Here is a 14,829-nt window from a genome sequence, read left to right on the forward strand (position 1 = left end):
TATATATTAGCTGAAGTTTCTTAATCCAGTTTACTCAAGAGTGTATGTAATTCCATCATACGACCAGTACCTCATCTGAGCTCTGTTATGTGTCATCAAGTCACTTGCAACTCATAGTGACTCTATCTATGTACAATGGCTCTAAACCCTACCCTATCCTGAGCCAATTTTATCATCTCCAACACACCTGCCCCATTTACCCTAGTCACTGAGTCAATCCACTTTATCCAGGGTCTTCCTCTCTTGCGCTGTCCCTCCACCCTCCCAAGCATGACATCCCTCTCCAAGGAACTCCACCCTCCCAAGCATGACATCCCTCTCCAAGGAATGGTCCCTCCTTGCAACATGCCCAAAGTATGGCAGACAGAGCTTCAGAGTCCTTGCCTCCAAGGAGCAGCCTGGCTTCACCCTCTCCAGGACAAACTTATTTGACACCCTTCTCCAGCACCACAGCTCAAAGGCATCAATTTTCCTTCTATCATCCCTAGTCATCCAAGCCCTAGAAACCAAAAAACTAAACCCATTGCCATTTGAGTTGATTCTGGCCCTGTGAGGACAGAGAAGATCTGCCTCTTTTATAGGGTTCTCAAAGCAATTTATCCTTATAGAAGCAAACTGACACACTGTTCTCTGAGGAGTGGCTGGTAGGTTCCAACTGTTCACCTTTTGCTTAACATTCGAACACTTAACAATGATGCCAACAAGGCTACTTTAAATAGTATACCCAATACTTACTGACAGCTACTAGTACAAAAATTTCTAAGTCGGAAAACATAGCGCAGACTCGAACATTTACACTGTGTTAAGGATGGCTGTGAGCCCTTTTGTTCAATGACTTATGTCCTGGGCTGCTAAGAGAAAGTCAGAGATTTGAACCTACCAGTCACTTTATGGGAGAAAAGACTAGATGACCCGTCTCATAGAAACCCTCTCGGGAAAACCAACTGGATGGCACACAGCAACAATGAACCCTTCATGTGAAGAAGCAATGTCAGCTCATCACTTTCAGCAGACCTTGTGTCAAAGATACTTGAATAAACCATTTAGTTATCAGGAGCTTCATCACCCAAACCAGCCAAAGTGTCTGGCAGTATTTTGAAAGGCTGATCATGCTCCATCCTCGTATAAGGTCTCTGTAAGTTGAGGGCCTTAGGATTCTGTTTCCTTCTGAATTTGGAAGTACTTTGGTTTCCAGAATTGTACAGAAAAATCCAATCAATTAGAAATGGAGTAATCACAGTACATCCAGGATAATTTCCAGCTTGACTCTCTCTGGGTTCCAGTACTTTAACTGTGAAAAGGAATAAGATAGACTTGCTGGCTTTCCCTCTGTGATGCGCACGAAGGTCCTTACCACATGTCATAATGAAAAGTGAGTCATTTAGGGATGGATGCAGAGTGTCTCTGCTGAACAGTTTAGCAATTTTCTGGAACTCAGACATAAAGCGAAAAGACAAGGTCATAGGGGAGTTGAACCTTGGCTTGTCTCTCTTTCGTCTGTCCTTGGCTTTGATCATGCCACATCCTCCTTTGTGGCCACGACTGCAGAGAGAGTTTCAGGGTCGTGGCCTGTTGCCTAGTCAAGAAGTCTAAACCTGCTGCTTAAATCTGTGAAGCCTACAGTTCTGGGAGTTGAGGATCGAGGGGAGGTAGCTTCATACGTTCCACATTTCCCGCATAACCCAAAGCAGACTAAACAAAACCTGTGTGAAATCTCATGACTTGATGCTGCTGGGGTTATATTTTTGAAGCTGTAATCCATTCATTTGTATGTGTGTTTATTCCTAGGATTTACAGCTCTCTCAGTCTTTTTGGGAAAGGAAAACGTTTGAAACCCTTTGCAAAGGGTTTGTAGAATGCAGCAGGCTGTGATTAAAGGCCGGAGAGAAGCAAGAGAGAGGGAGGGAGTGGGGGGGGGGTGAGAGAGAGACAAAGACACAGAGAGAGAAAGAGAGAGAAAGAGGGAGAAGGAAGGAGAGAGAAACAGAGAGAGCACGCTTGCCTCGCGTTTACTGTTCTTATGCACAAGTGTCACACATGGTAGCATTTAGGAGCCCTTCACAGCTGAAGTGTTTCAAACACTAATGAATGGAAGTTTGGTCATATAATGCAGACAAGCTTTCAGGCATGCTTTACTGAATGGTGTACTGTAGTGACCTGGGAAAGGAAGAGAGGTATAAAGTGTGTCAGTTAGCCACCCAGACAAAATGAAGCCATGTGGAAAATCAAATCTATTAAAGTATGAAGACTGTTATGAGCTGTTTTAAGCTGGCCCTTCTTAAAGGGGCTCGGCCGGCTGCAGGAGTAAATGTTTACCTGTTCTCCTAGATCTTTTTCACATGCTGTCCAAAGGAGACGATGTGCAGCCTTTGATAAAAAATCATCCTCTCACTAACGACGCTTTTATCAGAAATGTTTATTGTCTCCGCTTTACCACCCATGTCCTGAAAGGTGCTGCACATTTGTTAAATAAGCAGAAGTCAAGAGGACTGTGCAGCTCAGGCTGGCTTGCAGACACCCCAACAAATCCCAGAGCCGTAAGGAGCCAGAAGAAAAAGGAAAAGGGAAGGAGTAGTTAGATTTATGTGAAGGGGAGGCCCTGCAAAAACATATATATTAGATTTTCTCTGCTTGGCCAGCCCACCATTAAATGTTTGGTCAACGTGGATTTAGTGTGGAGATGGAGCCATTGTGCCAAACTTTGGTCATCGTCGTAAAATGTGCTTTAATAAATGCAAGCAGAAGGAAACAGATTTGGAAAGGAAGCAGATCCACTCCTGCGGCTCTTTCTCAGACACCAAGGCAGCTCCCAGGCTGCCTCAGCTGGCAGGACAGCCAGTGCTAAAACACACTCTGTGGACGCACACACACACCGGGACTTCCTTGGTAGATGCCCTCCCTCCAGCCAGTTCCAATTCGTGGTGACCCCACCTTACAGAGTAGAACTGTAATCTAGTTCTGGGCTAGGGTCTCTACAACTTCTTAGGACAGATCTCTAGATCTTTTCTCACTGATTGAGTTTGAACTGCCACCTTTTCAGTTAGCAGCTGCATGCTGTAACACCAGGGCCTGTTACTTTTCTGTATCTTGATTTTCTCTTGTATAAAATAGAAATAATGACAGTTTGTTATGTACCATGAAGATGGAACTGACCCGTAGCTAACCCTACCCTTGGGTTTGCAGAGGCAGTTAATCGCACAAGGAGACACTGCCCATCTTTCCCCCTACAGAGCAGCTGATGAATTTGAACCATGAACCTTTGTGTTGGCAGCACAATTCCTTATCACTGAGCCATCAAACCTCCCTGAAATAATACCTAAACCACCCAGAGCAATGCCATTAGGTTTTTATGGCTGTTATCTTTCAGATCTGTAGCCTGAGGCAGAACAAACTTTTTGATAAGTCGCTGAACACCTTTTGTGCCACTCAGGGACATTTCTGAAGTCATTTGGTAAGCCTCATAAGACATTTCTAGATGGTGCATGCCGTTAACACACTTGCTGCTGACCGAAAGGTTGACAATTGGAGTCCACACAGAGACAACTCAGAATAAGCCCTGATGATTGGTTTCCAAATGATGCGCATGGGGTTGGGTCAGAATAAACCCAGCAGGTTTTCAGAGACAGTAGTTCGCACAGGAAAAGATTGCCTATCTTTCTCCCATGGAGCAGCTGATGGATTAAACCATGTACATTAGTGTTGGCAGTGAAAGTCCCTGCTTCTAAGCCACCAGAGCACCCTCTCTGGGAAAGAGAGCAATTGAATTTGCTGGTAGCCACCTTGATGTGAAAGCTTAAGTCAGCAGTGACTGGTAACTGCTGGGGAAGGACATGACCTTTTTCCCCAGTTGTGGCTAATCCATCCACCTCCTCTGCTCACCCAGTTATGGTTGTGTTCTTTGTGTGTTCCAGGAGGAGACTGAAGAGACATCCTCACAAGAGTCTGCAGAAGAGGATTAGGGGCCGCCAACCTTCGATTTCTACCTCAGCAGCAGTTGGATCTTTTGAAGGGAGAAGACACTGCAGTGACCACTTATTCTCTATTGCCATGGTCTTTCCACTTTCATCTGGGGTGGGGTAGAGGGGTGCAGGGGTGGGGCGGGGGTGGGGGGGAGACATCACATAACCTTAAAAAGGACTATATTAATCAACTTCTTTGTAATCCCTTCACAGTCCCAGGTTTAGTGAAAAACTGCTGTAACACAGGGGACACAGTTTAACAATGCAACTTTTAATTATTGTCATCTTTCTTCTTAACTTACTAATAGTTTGTTGATCTGGTAAGCAAGGGTGGGTGGGTGAGAGCAACATGGAATTGGGTTTTGTTGATCACTGCACTGCCAATCAGAGAGGGCCAAATCCCTCTCATGATCTGGGCATTCATAGAGGAAAGGTGCGGTGTTTGACACTGTGGTCACCTCCACCCCCGCCCAGCCCGCTCACCCAAGTAGAGAATCCTGTTTAGAACACCAAAGATAAGGAATAGATACTACTCTCTTTTTCGTATAACCTTATAGACATTTACTTGATGATTTTTAACTTTTCTTTCTAAACGAGACGAAATGCTGATGTAGCCTTTCATCCAGCTAGCAAAACCAGAAAGGGTGATGTTCACATTTCAAAAAAGGGAAGTAAGCAAATAAATACTGCCAGCTCCCGAATTTATGGCTGTCATGTACATCAGCGGGAGTGATCAGTTGACTCAGAGCCCTCATTTTCAGGAAAACACCTATCTGGGTAGAGCCTACTTCCTACAGTGCCAGATGCCGGTTAGCAATAAATAACACTTGTCGGCCTCAAAATCTTTCAGGAACCTAGACAAGTTAACTTTATCCTCTTTGTAATTTAATGAAAAGGTACAACAGAATAATGCATGATGAACTCACCTAGATGGTGGGAGGAGTGAACTCTAAATTTCTTTTGCTATAGTTATCCTACAGTTTTTAAAAAAAGAAAAAAAAAGCAATCCCTCTCCTTCTCTATCTCTTCATCATGTGTCAGTTTCCGTGAAAGACCTAAGTACCACTTACCTCAAATCAAGCTTTTGTGTTACTTCAAGTAATACGTTTGACATAGGATGGTTGACCCAGGTGCCTTACTTCGGCTGCAGTTCACCATCTCTTCATTCAAACTGCACTTTTAGCCAGAGATGCAATATATCCCCACTACTCAATACTACCTCTGAATGTTACAATTAATTTACAGTCTAGTACTTATAACATGCTGCTATACCCAAGCAATGCAAGAAAAAAAAAAAACCTTACTGGGTAGGTGATTCTAACAATCACCTGCATTTCTTTTTGTACACGTAATGACAGTTAAAGAAGCAGTCTCCTTACTGTGTTTCAGCATGGCTATGTAATTTTTCTTTTTTGTTGTTGTTGTTTTTAATTAAAATTTTATCAGTACCTGTCTCAGCTTCTCTGCTAGATTTCTACATATAACTTGAATAATTTTTTGTTTTGTTTTAAAAAAAACCAAATCGCTCCTAGGTTCTTAAGGATAATTTCCCTCTGACACACTACGCACCACACCTGATTTGACTGTAACATTTAAATATGACCCTACAAGTTTGTACCTCAAATGAATTGTTTAAGGAAATGGGCTAATTGACTTGTGATGACCTACCTCCAGACTCGAAAAGGAATGAACTTGTTACTCGCAGCATCCATTTATATCTTTATATATTTTTTGGTCTAAGATTTGAAACCATAGTTCAAACTGCAGCTTATCCCTAATCAAAACTATTTTTGTAAAAGAAATTTGATAAAAAAGGAAGACATTTTTTACATACTTTTTTGCAAAATACAGTCAAATAAAGGCAGCCTTCAAAGAAACTTGAAGCTTTGTAGGTGAGATGCGACAAGCGCAGCTTTTGCATAATACAATCAAGAATATATGTGTGGGTTGTTGTTTTGGTTTTTTTTTTTTTTTTAAGAATTAGTAGACTATAAGGAAATGCTTGACAGATATTTTCATGTATTTTACACAAATGTGATTTTTTTTTTTGTAATATGTCTTGACCAGATTTATTTTAAGCGCCTCTTATGCAGAGTTTTTATTCCTTTCTCTCCTTGTGAGGGTGCCGACTTTAACATGGTATTATCAACTGGGCCCAGAGGTAGTTTCTCGTGATGGCTGTGTCAGTACGGCTTTTTGTGCTGCAGCCAAATGAAACTTAAAACCAGCTCTCTTCCTGCCGCTTCAGGGAGGTAGTTTCAGAAGCTCCGTTCTGAGAGCGGCAGAATGCTCACTGTTGTGATTCACCAAAGGAGCTCTGGAGAGAATTAAAACTCATTGTTACTCTTCACTGTGCATTAAATAAGCAAATAAACAGTAGCTCGTAAACATAGAAGTCCATCCCATCTCTTTGGTTGGACCTTTTTTAGCAACCTCGTTGGCCAGCTCGTAAAAACAGAAGCCGTTTGCCCGCACGCTGGCTGACCTCGGATTGCCGTGTGATTTCCATCTCTGATGAAGTTACTTTTATTTCCTCTACATTGTACAATCAAAACACACAACTACCTCTTAAGTCCCAGTATACCTCATTTTTCATACTGAAAAGGAAAAATAAAAGCTTGTGGCCAATGGAACAGTAAGAACATCATAAAATTTATATATATATAGTTTATTTTTGTGGGAGATAAATTTTATAGGACTGTTCTTTGCTGTTGTTGGTCACAGCTACGTAAGACTGGACATTTAACTTTTCTACCATTTCTGCAAGTTAGGTATGTTTGCAGGAGAAAAGTACCAAGATGTTTTACTGCAGTTTACTTTCTCCCTGTTCTTTTGAGTGTCTTCTAACTTTAATCTTTGTTCTTCATGTAGAGTTGCTGTCTATGATTGTACTTTGAATTGCTTGCTTGTTGAAATATTTCTCTAGTGGATTATCACTGTCTGTTCTGCACAATAAACATAACAGCCTCTGTGACCCCATGTGTTCTGATGCCTGCTCTTTGTCACAGCTCCATTCAGTGAATAATAAGGAACATTCACAAGTCACTTTGGTGTGCCCACTGTGTGTTACATACCCACACTCTTACACACTCAAAAACACTGACATACAGTGCATTTTTCAGCATGCGACATCTGAAGTCAGCTACCCTAAATTCACCTTTTGTGGTCTAGTTGTGTTGTTTTGTTTTGTTTTGTTTTGTTTTGTTTTGTTTTGTTTTAATCTGCAAAAGCTCCATGGCGGATATTATAATTAATGTCATAAAACCAAATGTGTGCCGATGTTAGAAAGGAAAACCAATTTTCTCTGTAACCTTTCAGTAAATCACAGTGGAAAAATTCTGTGAAGGCAATCTTAGAAGAAATACACAAAGTAGTTAACACTGCAAAATCCTGACTCTAAAACCCTAGCATCTATGGCGTTCTTAAGAAACAAAATTGATGTAGCAGTCACCTTTGAAGTAACATTTAAAGAGCAATCTCTTTTTTTCAATTGTGTAATAAAATGTGTATAACATACCATTTTACCAGTTCTTACATATGTAATTCAGGAACATTGGTTAAGTTCATCATCACCTTTGAGCAGTTATCACCACTCTCTTGTTACAAATTATGTAAATATGAATATTCTGTCTAAAACTATTACCAGAGTTAGAGCTATTCCACCAAGTTCAAGTCCATCTTTACACTTTCTTTAAGAAGTTAAATCCTTTGGCTAGTGCTAACACTAGAACTCTTCATATATTACTTTATCCCCTCATATTTATTCTGTTAGATAATAATTTGTGCATGGCTGCTGTGTCTTTGGTCCCTTCACAAAACTATGTCACTGAATGACAACATAGAAATGATAATGTAGAAAATAATGTGAAAAGTATCAAGGATATTATTCAAACAACAACATGTAAGAATTTAGAGGAGAGAATACCATTTCCTGCAGGGGTTGATCACTAACATGTATCATAATAGACACAAGCCACACATTTACTAAAACACAAATTTAATCTCTTCATTTGTATTAATAGAGAAAGATAAATAAGAAATAATAGCTTGTTGAAAATACAAACAATCTGTAAAGAAATATATGACTAAAAAGACAATAAGAAAAGCTGGCATGTCCAGAATGAGATGAGTAGATGACTAGTATTAAATATGTCCCCTACTTTAGGGTTGATTATTACTGAATAATCTCTGAATTTGGTTATCTTAGAAAAATTAAAATGTCACTTTCCCACAACAGGTTGTCCATTTATGAATGCTGTTGTGGAGAGAATGCCTATGAATTTAAATCTAGGTTTAAAAGGTATCCAAACTAAATAAATAGATAAAACCAGCCAATACCGTCTGGTAAGTTTGGCACCTCTACAACGTACTGGACACTGGTGCAACAGAGAAATGAGACTTGGTTCCTGTCCACAGAGAGCAGAACACCTTTGCCGAGGGAGCTGTACTCAAAATTGCATGGTGGGAGTTGAGTCGTACTGAAGGTCCCCAAAAAGAGGTTCCTAGTCCCCAGAATCTCTGCCAACAGCACAAAGGGATTCCAGGGTGTCTCACCAAAGAGCTTTAGGGTCACCACCTTTCAAGAGGAACCCTGAGATTACGTGGCCCACAGGTCTGAAAGTAAAGCATTTCATGTTGGAGAATAAGTATTGCTCAGCAGAGACAAGAGTGTTTAACCCAAGGGGGCCCTGGTGGCGCAGTGCGTTCTATACTGGGGTGCTGACCAAAAGGTTCGTAGTTTGAACCACCACCTGCTCTGAGGAAGAAAGAGAAGGCAATCTGCTTCTGTTCAGGTTTACAAGAGAACCCAAAGGAGGGTCGTCATGAGCCAAAATCAACTGGGCAGCAGTAGATTTGTTTGTTGTTTCAGGAGTTCAGTTAATATGCTTAAATGCTAATCGAAAAGTTAGAGAATTGAGAGACACCGTAGCAGAAAGGCCCTGGCGATCATCTTCTGACAAATGATCCGCTGAGAACCCTGTGGAGCCCACTCCGTCTCTGACATGCATGGGCCACCAAGAGTCTGGAGCCAAGTCCACAACAAGTTATTGCTTTCTTTTATTTTTTAAATAATAGTTTATTTACGAGATTCAAATACATTGTTTTTGAGAAAAGATTCTTCCAGTTTCCCTTAGACACACACCCACTACCAATCAAATTGTACAACTCAAGTTGGTTCTTGTCTCTTTGAAGGAACTGAACTGACATAGTGTCAAGTTATGTATCAAACTACTAGAAAGGTCGGTGGTTCAAACCACCAGCCCACATGATAGAAGAAAGATTGGCAGTTTATTTCCAAAAATGAAGACAAAAGAATGAGTAATGAACTAGGCTGTAGGACATGATACGAAACCAGCTTATATATTGTTTGGTATTTGGTACTGTGGAATTGAATACAACTAATAGAGACTCTATGAACAACAGATCTGAACCGTGTCCTATCTTGTACCATCCATATCATCCCTGACACTTAAGCCCATTGCTATAGTCACAGTATAAATCCATCTTACTGAGTGTCTTCCTCTCTTTTACAGACCTTCCACTTTTCCAAGCATGATGCCCCCGTCCAAGGAATAAGCCTCTGCTAGCAACATGCCCAAAGTATGCAACACGAAGCTTCACAAGCCTTACCTCTAAGGAGCACTCTGGCTGCATCTTCTCCAAGATGTGTCTGTTGGTTCTTTTGGCATTCCTTGGGACATTCAGTACTCTTCTCCAACACTACAACTGAAAAGCATGGATTCTTCTGCTGGCATCCTTAGTCATTGTCCAGCTCTCAGATACAGCTTTAGAGGAATGGCATCGGCTTGTGAAAAGAGAGAAGAGCTGAGCAGAGATACTTGTTTTATTTATATAAATAGAAATAAATTTATAAATATAGAAATAAATTCCTAAATATATGAATTGAACAGATCAACTCATATGATCAGGTAAAGTCACCCTTAAGCAAATACTCTTCAGATCTAGAATAGTATAAAAAGGAAAGAGAAGCTAGAGAGACTTTCTTTTGAAATACATAAAGCAGCTGGATACAGGAGACTCTATGTCAATGGCAGAAGTCTACATCCATAGTTTGTGTTTCAGAAACTCAGACCCACTGCCCTTGAATTGATTTGGGTTCATCAGGTTTCTGAGACTGTCAATTGCAATGGGAAAAGCCTTTCTGGTTTTTATCCTGTGGATCCACTGGTGGATTTAAACAGCTGGAGAGAGGTAGCATTCCAGTTAGGAACTCAACTTGCCTTGGGCTGTGCCACCACAGCCCCCTCGTCTGAGTTTAGCCATCTGTAAGACTTGGCGGCTTGTTCTCTTCATGAAGTAGATGAGAAAGGACTGTGCCTGGGTCTCTGTTCCATCCCCCCTCATGCTGAGTCAGCTGCCTCTATTTACTCCCCTATCAGTTAGATGTGTTCTATCTCCATAGCTTTTCAACCTGTATGCAGAAGAGATTATCCGGGAGGCTGGGTTCTATGAGGAGAAATGTGGTATCAGGATTGGTGGAAGATCTATCAAGAGTCTGTGCTATGCAGATGACACAACCCTGCTTGCTGAAACTGAAGAGGACCTGAAGAGCTTGCTGCAGAGGGTCAAGGATGGCAGCCTTCAATATGGATTGAGGCTCAATGTCAAGAAGACAAAGATTCTCACCACTGGACCAATTGGCAGCATCAGGATGGATGGTGAAGAGATTGAGATTGTTAACAGCTTTAGTTTGCTTGGCTTCACAGTCAACACTCTTGGCACCAGTAGCCAGGAAAATAAAAGATGTATTGCAATGGGAAAGTCTGCTATTAGGGACCTCTCCGAAGTACTGAAGAGCACTGGTGTCTCTCTGGAGACTAAGGTGCATCTGATACAGGCCATGGTCGTTGCAATCACATGTTATGCGTCAGAGAGTTGGACAATGTCTAGGGAGGATAGAAGGAGAATTGATGCCTTTGAGTTGTGGTGCCAGAGCAGAGTATTGAGTGTACCACGGACTTCTAAGAAAACAAACAGGTTCATCCTGAAGAGGGTTAAACCAGGATGCTCCTTGAAAGCAAGGATTCTGAGGCTTCATCTGACATATTTTGGACATGTTATAAGGAGGGACAGGTCCTTGGAGAGGGACATCATGCTTGGGAGGGTGGAAGGACAGCACAGGAGGGGAAGACCCTCTATGAGGTGGATTGATTCAGTGACTGGGGTAATTGGGATGGGTGTGTCGGAGGCAGTGTGATTGGCATAGGACAGAGCAGGGTTTAGGGCTGTTGTACATAGGGTTGCTAGGAGTCACAAGCGACTCGATGGCTCATAACAACAATAACCAGTTAGAATCAGTGGGGTTTAGCCTCATGTCAGTTTACAATAGTTGAGTTCTTCTCTTCTGCCTTTGAGCCTGACTTGCCACCTTGATCTGGCTGTCACTCCGTCTCATGGTCATCTGCTAAAGTCAGATCATCTAGTCCTTCCCTAAATGTACAACAACCTTGTGGTTAACCACCTGCAACCTGTTATCCCCACCTTCCACCTCCTCTCATCTAATGACCTATTTTTCACTCTTGGGTTTAACTTGTGACTGCCCTGGGCCTCTGCGTGGCACAAACAGATGTCTAATCATTGGCAGAAAGATGGGCAGTTCTGATCCCCCTTGAGTCATCTCAGAAAAAAGGCCTAATATCTACTTCCAGAAAAATCAGTAATAACTGATACACACAGGTCACTGTGAGTCAGAATTGACCCTGGGGAGACTGGTTTAGAATTTTTATGGTGACTAAACTAGCCCATGATAGGTGGAGAAGAAATTGAGGTTGTTAACAATTACAGCTTGCTCAGTTCCTCAAGAGTATTGACTCTTGACACCAGCAGTCAGGAAATCAAAAGATGAATTGCACTTGGAAAATCTGCGGTCAGGGACCTCTCCACAGTACTGAGAAGCAACGATATCATTCTGGAGACAGGTGCGCCTAATCCAGGCCATAGTCTTTGCAATTAATTGCTGTGCATCAGAGAGCAGGACAATGACTAAGGATGACAGAAGAATTGATGCCTTCGAGTTGTTGTGCTAGAGAAGAGTCTTGAACATACCATGAACCGCCAAAAACAAAACAAACAAACAAACCCCAAACAAATAGATCTGTCCTGGAGAGCAAAAAAACAAGTTTCTCCTTGGAGGATAAGATTTTGAAGCTCTGTGTCACATATTTTGGGCATGTGACCAGGAGGAACTGGTCCTTGGAGAAGGACATCATACTCAGAATGGCAGAGGGACAGGACAGGAGAGGAAGACCCCAGGTGAGATGGACTGATTACAGTAACTGGGGCAATGAGGGCTGGTGTGTCAGAGTCAGGCTTCAGAGCTGCTGTGCATAGATAGGGTCACCCTGGGTCACATATGACTTGATGGCACGTAACAACAACAACATTCTAGTCCAAGGGAACTCTGATGGTACACAACTCCATAAAAAGTTGTGCTTCTACCCATCCCTACCCAGGATGCATTTCTGGCAGTTCAAATCCATGTGATTTACATACAGTCTTGGAAACCCAATGGAGGGTCAGCTACGAGTTGGTTCTGACTCAATAGCAATGAAGTAGAGGGATTCTAGCCTTAAGGTAAGCATTTGTTTGGGGGAGAAGACATATATAAATATTTGAGAATATTGTTAGAACCCACAACTTGGAGTCCCAAACTGAGAAACAAGCTATATGAGGACAATGGCAGGTGCAGATTGAGCCCTCATCTTCTACTGTCTCTAAGAATTTAGAAGGGGCAGGAATACACTGCAGTGACTTCCCCTGACTACTGGGCATCACCTAAGATCCTGTGTCCTCCCGCCATCATAGACTGGGGTTTGCTGTTCTTTCTGACATGTCAGCTGATTATAAGAGGACTTGTCACATAACCAGCCACACTCAATAAAAAGCAATGAAACACAAAGTTACAACTGACATTAGGCCAGCTCCACCACATCTCTGAACTGGGAATGAATGTTGACAGGGGCAGGAACAAGGCCATTGAATAAGATACCCTATTGCTCTGGATGTGGACCCTGGGACTAGACTGCTTGAGAATGATCCTGCTCCTAACTGACTGAAAAAGCTTGGGCAAGTCAATTAACTCTTGTGAGCCTTAATTGCTGTCATTTTTAAGTAGAAGTAATAATAGCATCTTCCCAAACTATTAGGGTAGTACAGGAAAGGCAACTACTGTACATACAGTCACTATGGGTTGTTGTTGACTTGATGGCATGTAAGAGCAGCAACCTAAAAGTGTTATGTTGTGAGGATCAAATAGATCAATACACAGAAAACATTTCAAAGCACTTGGCAAATGTTGTTGTTGCGAACCATAGAGCCAGAACTGACTCACAGGCTTTCAGAGGCGATAAATCCAATGAAAGGAGAGTGCCCGTCTTTCTCCCTCAGAGCAGCTGATGGATTTGAACTACATACCTTTGCTTTGACAGTGAAAATCCTTACCATTAAGCCAACAGAACTCCCTATATGCCTATTTGACATATATAAAACACTGCTCTAGAGCAGAAGTTCAAGCAGGATTTAGAAGACGGCATTGACCTAGGAAAATCATTACAGATATCGGATGGATCCTGACTGAAATGAAAGAATACCAGGAAAATGTCTGTTTCTGCTTTATTGACTATGCAAAGTCATTTGACTGTGTGTATCATAACTAGTTATGGCTAACATTGAAAAGAATGGAAATCCCAGAGCACTTAATTGTGCTTATGTGAAACCCATACCTAGGCCAAGAGGATGTTGTGCTAACAAAGTAACGGAACACTGTTGTTGTTATTGTTTGGTGCCGTCGTGTCGAGTACGACTCATAGCGACCCTACAAACAAAAGATCTGAACCCTTTTCTATCCTGTGCCATCCTCATACTTCCTGATACACAAGAGCCCATTGTCAATTTAACAGGACATCAAGTAATAAATGTTGGAGAGGATATGGCAAGATAGGAACTTGTATATATTGTTGGTGGGATTGTAAAATGGCACAACCACTCTGGAAGGCAGTTCGACATTTCCTCAGAAAGCTGAACAGAGAAACTCCATATGACCCAGCTATTCCACTGCTTGATATATATACTGAGAAAATGAGAACTGAGGCACAAATGGAGACTTGTACATCAATGTTCATAGATAGCAGCATTATTCCCCATTGCAAAAACATGGAAACAGCCCAAATGCCCAACAACAATCGAATGGATTGAGAAATTTGGGTACATTGATAACAATGGAATACAATGCAGTATGCAGGAGCAATGATTTTGTAAATAATTACTTTACTTGAGAGGGACTGGAGAGCATTATGCTGAGTGAACTCACTCAGTCCCATAATGACAAATACTGTATAAGACCATTATTATAGAAATAGATAACTAGTAAAACGTGTATGAGGATCTAAGGGGCGGGGGTGGGGGAGATGAATAAGGATGGGGCCAGGTAATCATAGGATCACAGGATTTTATGGGTGGAGAGAGAATTTTATGGGTGGAGAGAAGAGTGGGTTAAGGGAATGGGAAAGATCCAGTATGGGAAACAATGTATATGAGCTTTGTAAGTAAACCAGTATAAAATCAAAATTTTATATATATACTTAAACTCTGGTTTGGAGGCTCATGTGTGAAGTGGTTGGATTCTGGAAGGTAGTTTCTCTTGTCTTGGTGAGGTTTTAGTGTGGGCTGTTTGGTTGGATTTTCTCATTCACAATCAGGTATGAGTTGATTGGATTTGTGGGATTAGGCTAACCATGTGCTGTGAGCTGGAAGCCTCTTGCTTTAGAGTCAACCATGACCTAGTGGAGGGGCCTTGTATTTAAAAGGTGATTGGGCCCAACTAAGTCTCTGGTTTGGGATGAACATTCTT

At 41.7% G+C, this 14,829-nt stretch overlaps 1 protein-coding gene across 1 annotated transcript in view; it reads left to right on the forward strand.

Moving 5' to 3' along the window:
* The window catches only part of HMGA2 (high mobility group AT-hook 2), a 177,588-nt gene extending 172,857 nt beyond the window's left edge, over window positions 1–4,731 (forward strand). The window contains exon 5 of the mRNA XM_006886063.1: window positions 3,912–4,731. Coding sequence (XP_006886125.1) covers window positions 3,912–3,959 — 48 coding nt within the window. The 3' untranslated portion in view covers window positions 3,960–4,731. The remainder of the gene's footprint in view (window positions 1–3,911) is intronic.
* Window positions 4,732–14,829: the final 10,098 nt, after the last annotated feature.

The sequence above is a fragment of the Elephantulus edwardii genome, unplaced genomic scaffold (genome assembly GCF_000299155.1).
Source record: "Elephantulus edwardii isolate Elephantulus edwardi_28Jun2011 unplaced genomic scaffold, EleEdw1.0 scaffold00047, whole genome shotgun sequence".
NCBI classification, from domain to species: Eukaryota; Metazoa; Chordata; class Mammalia; order Macroscelidea; family Macroscelididae; genus Elephantulus; species Elephantulus edwardii.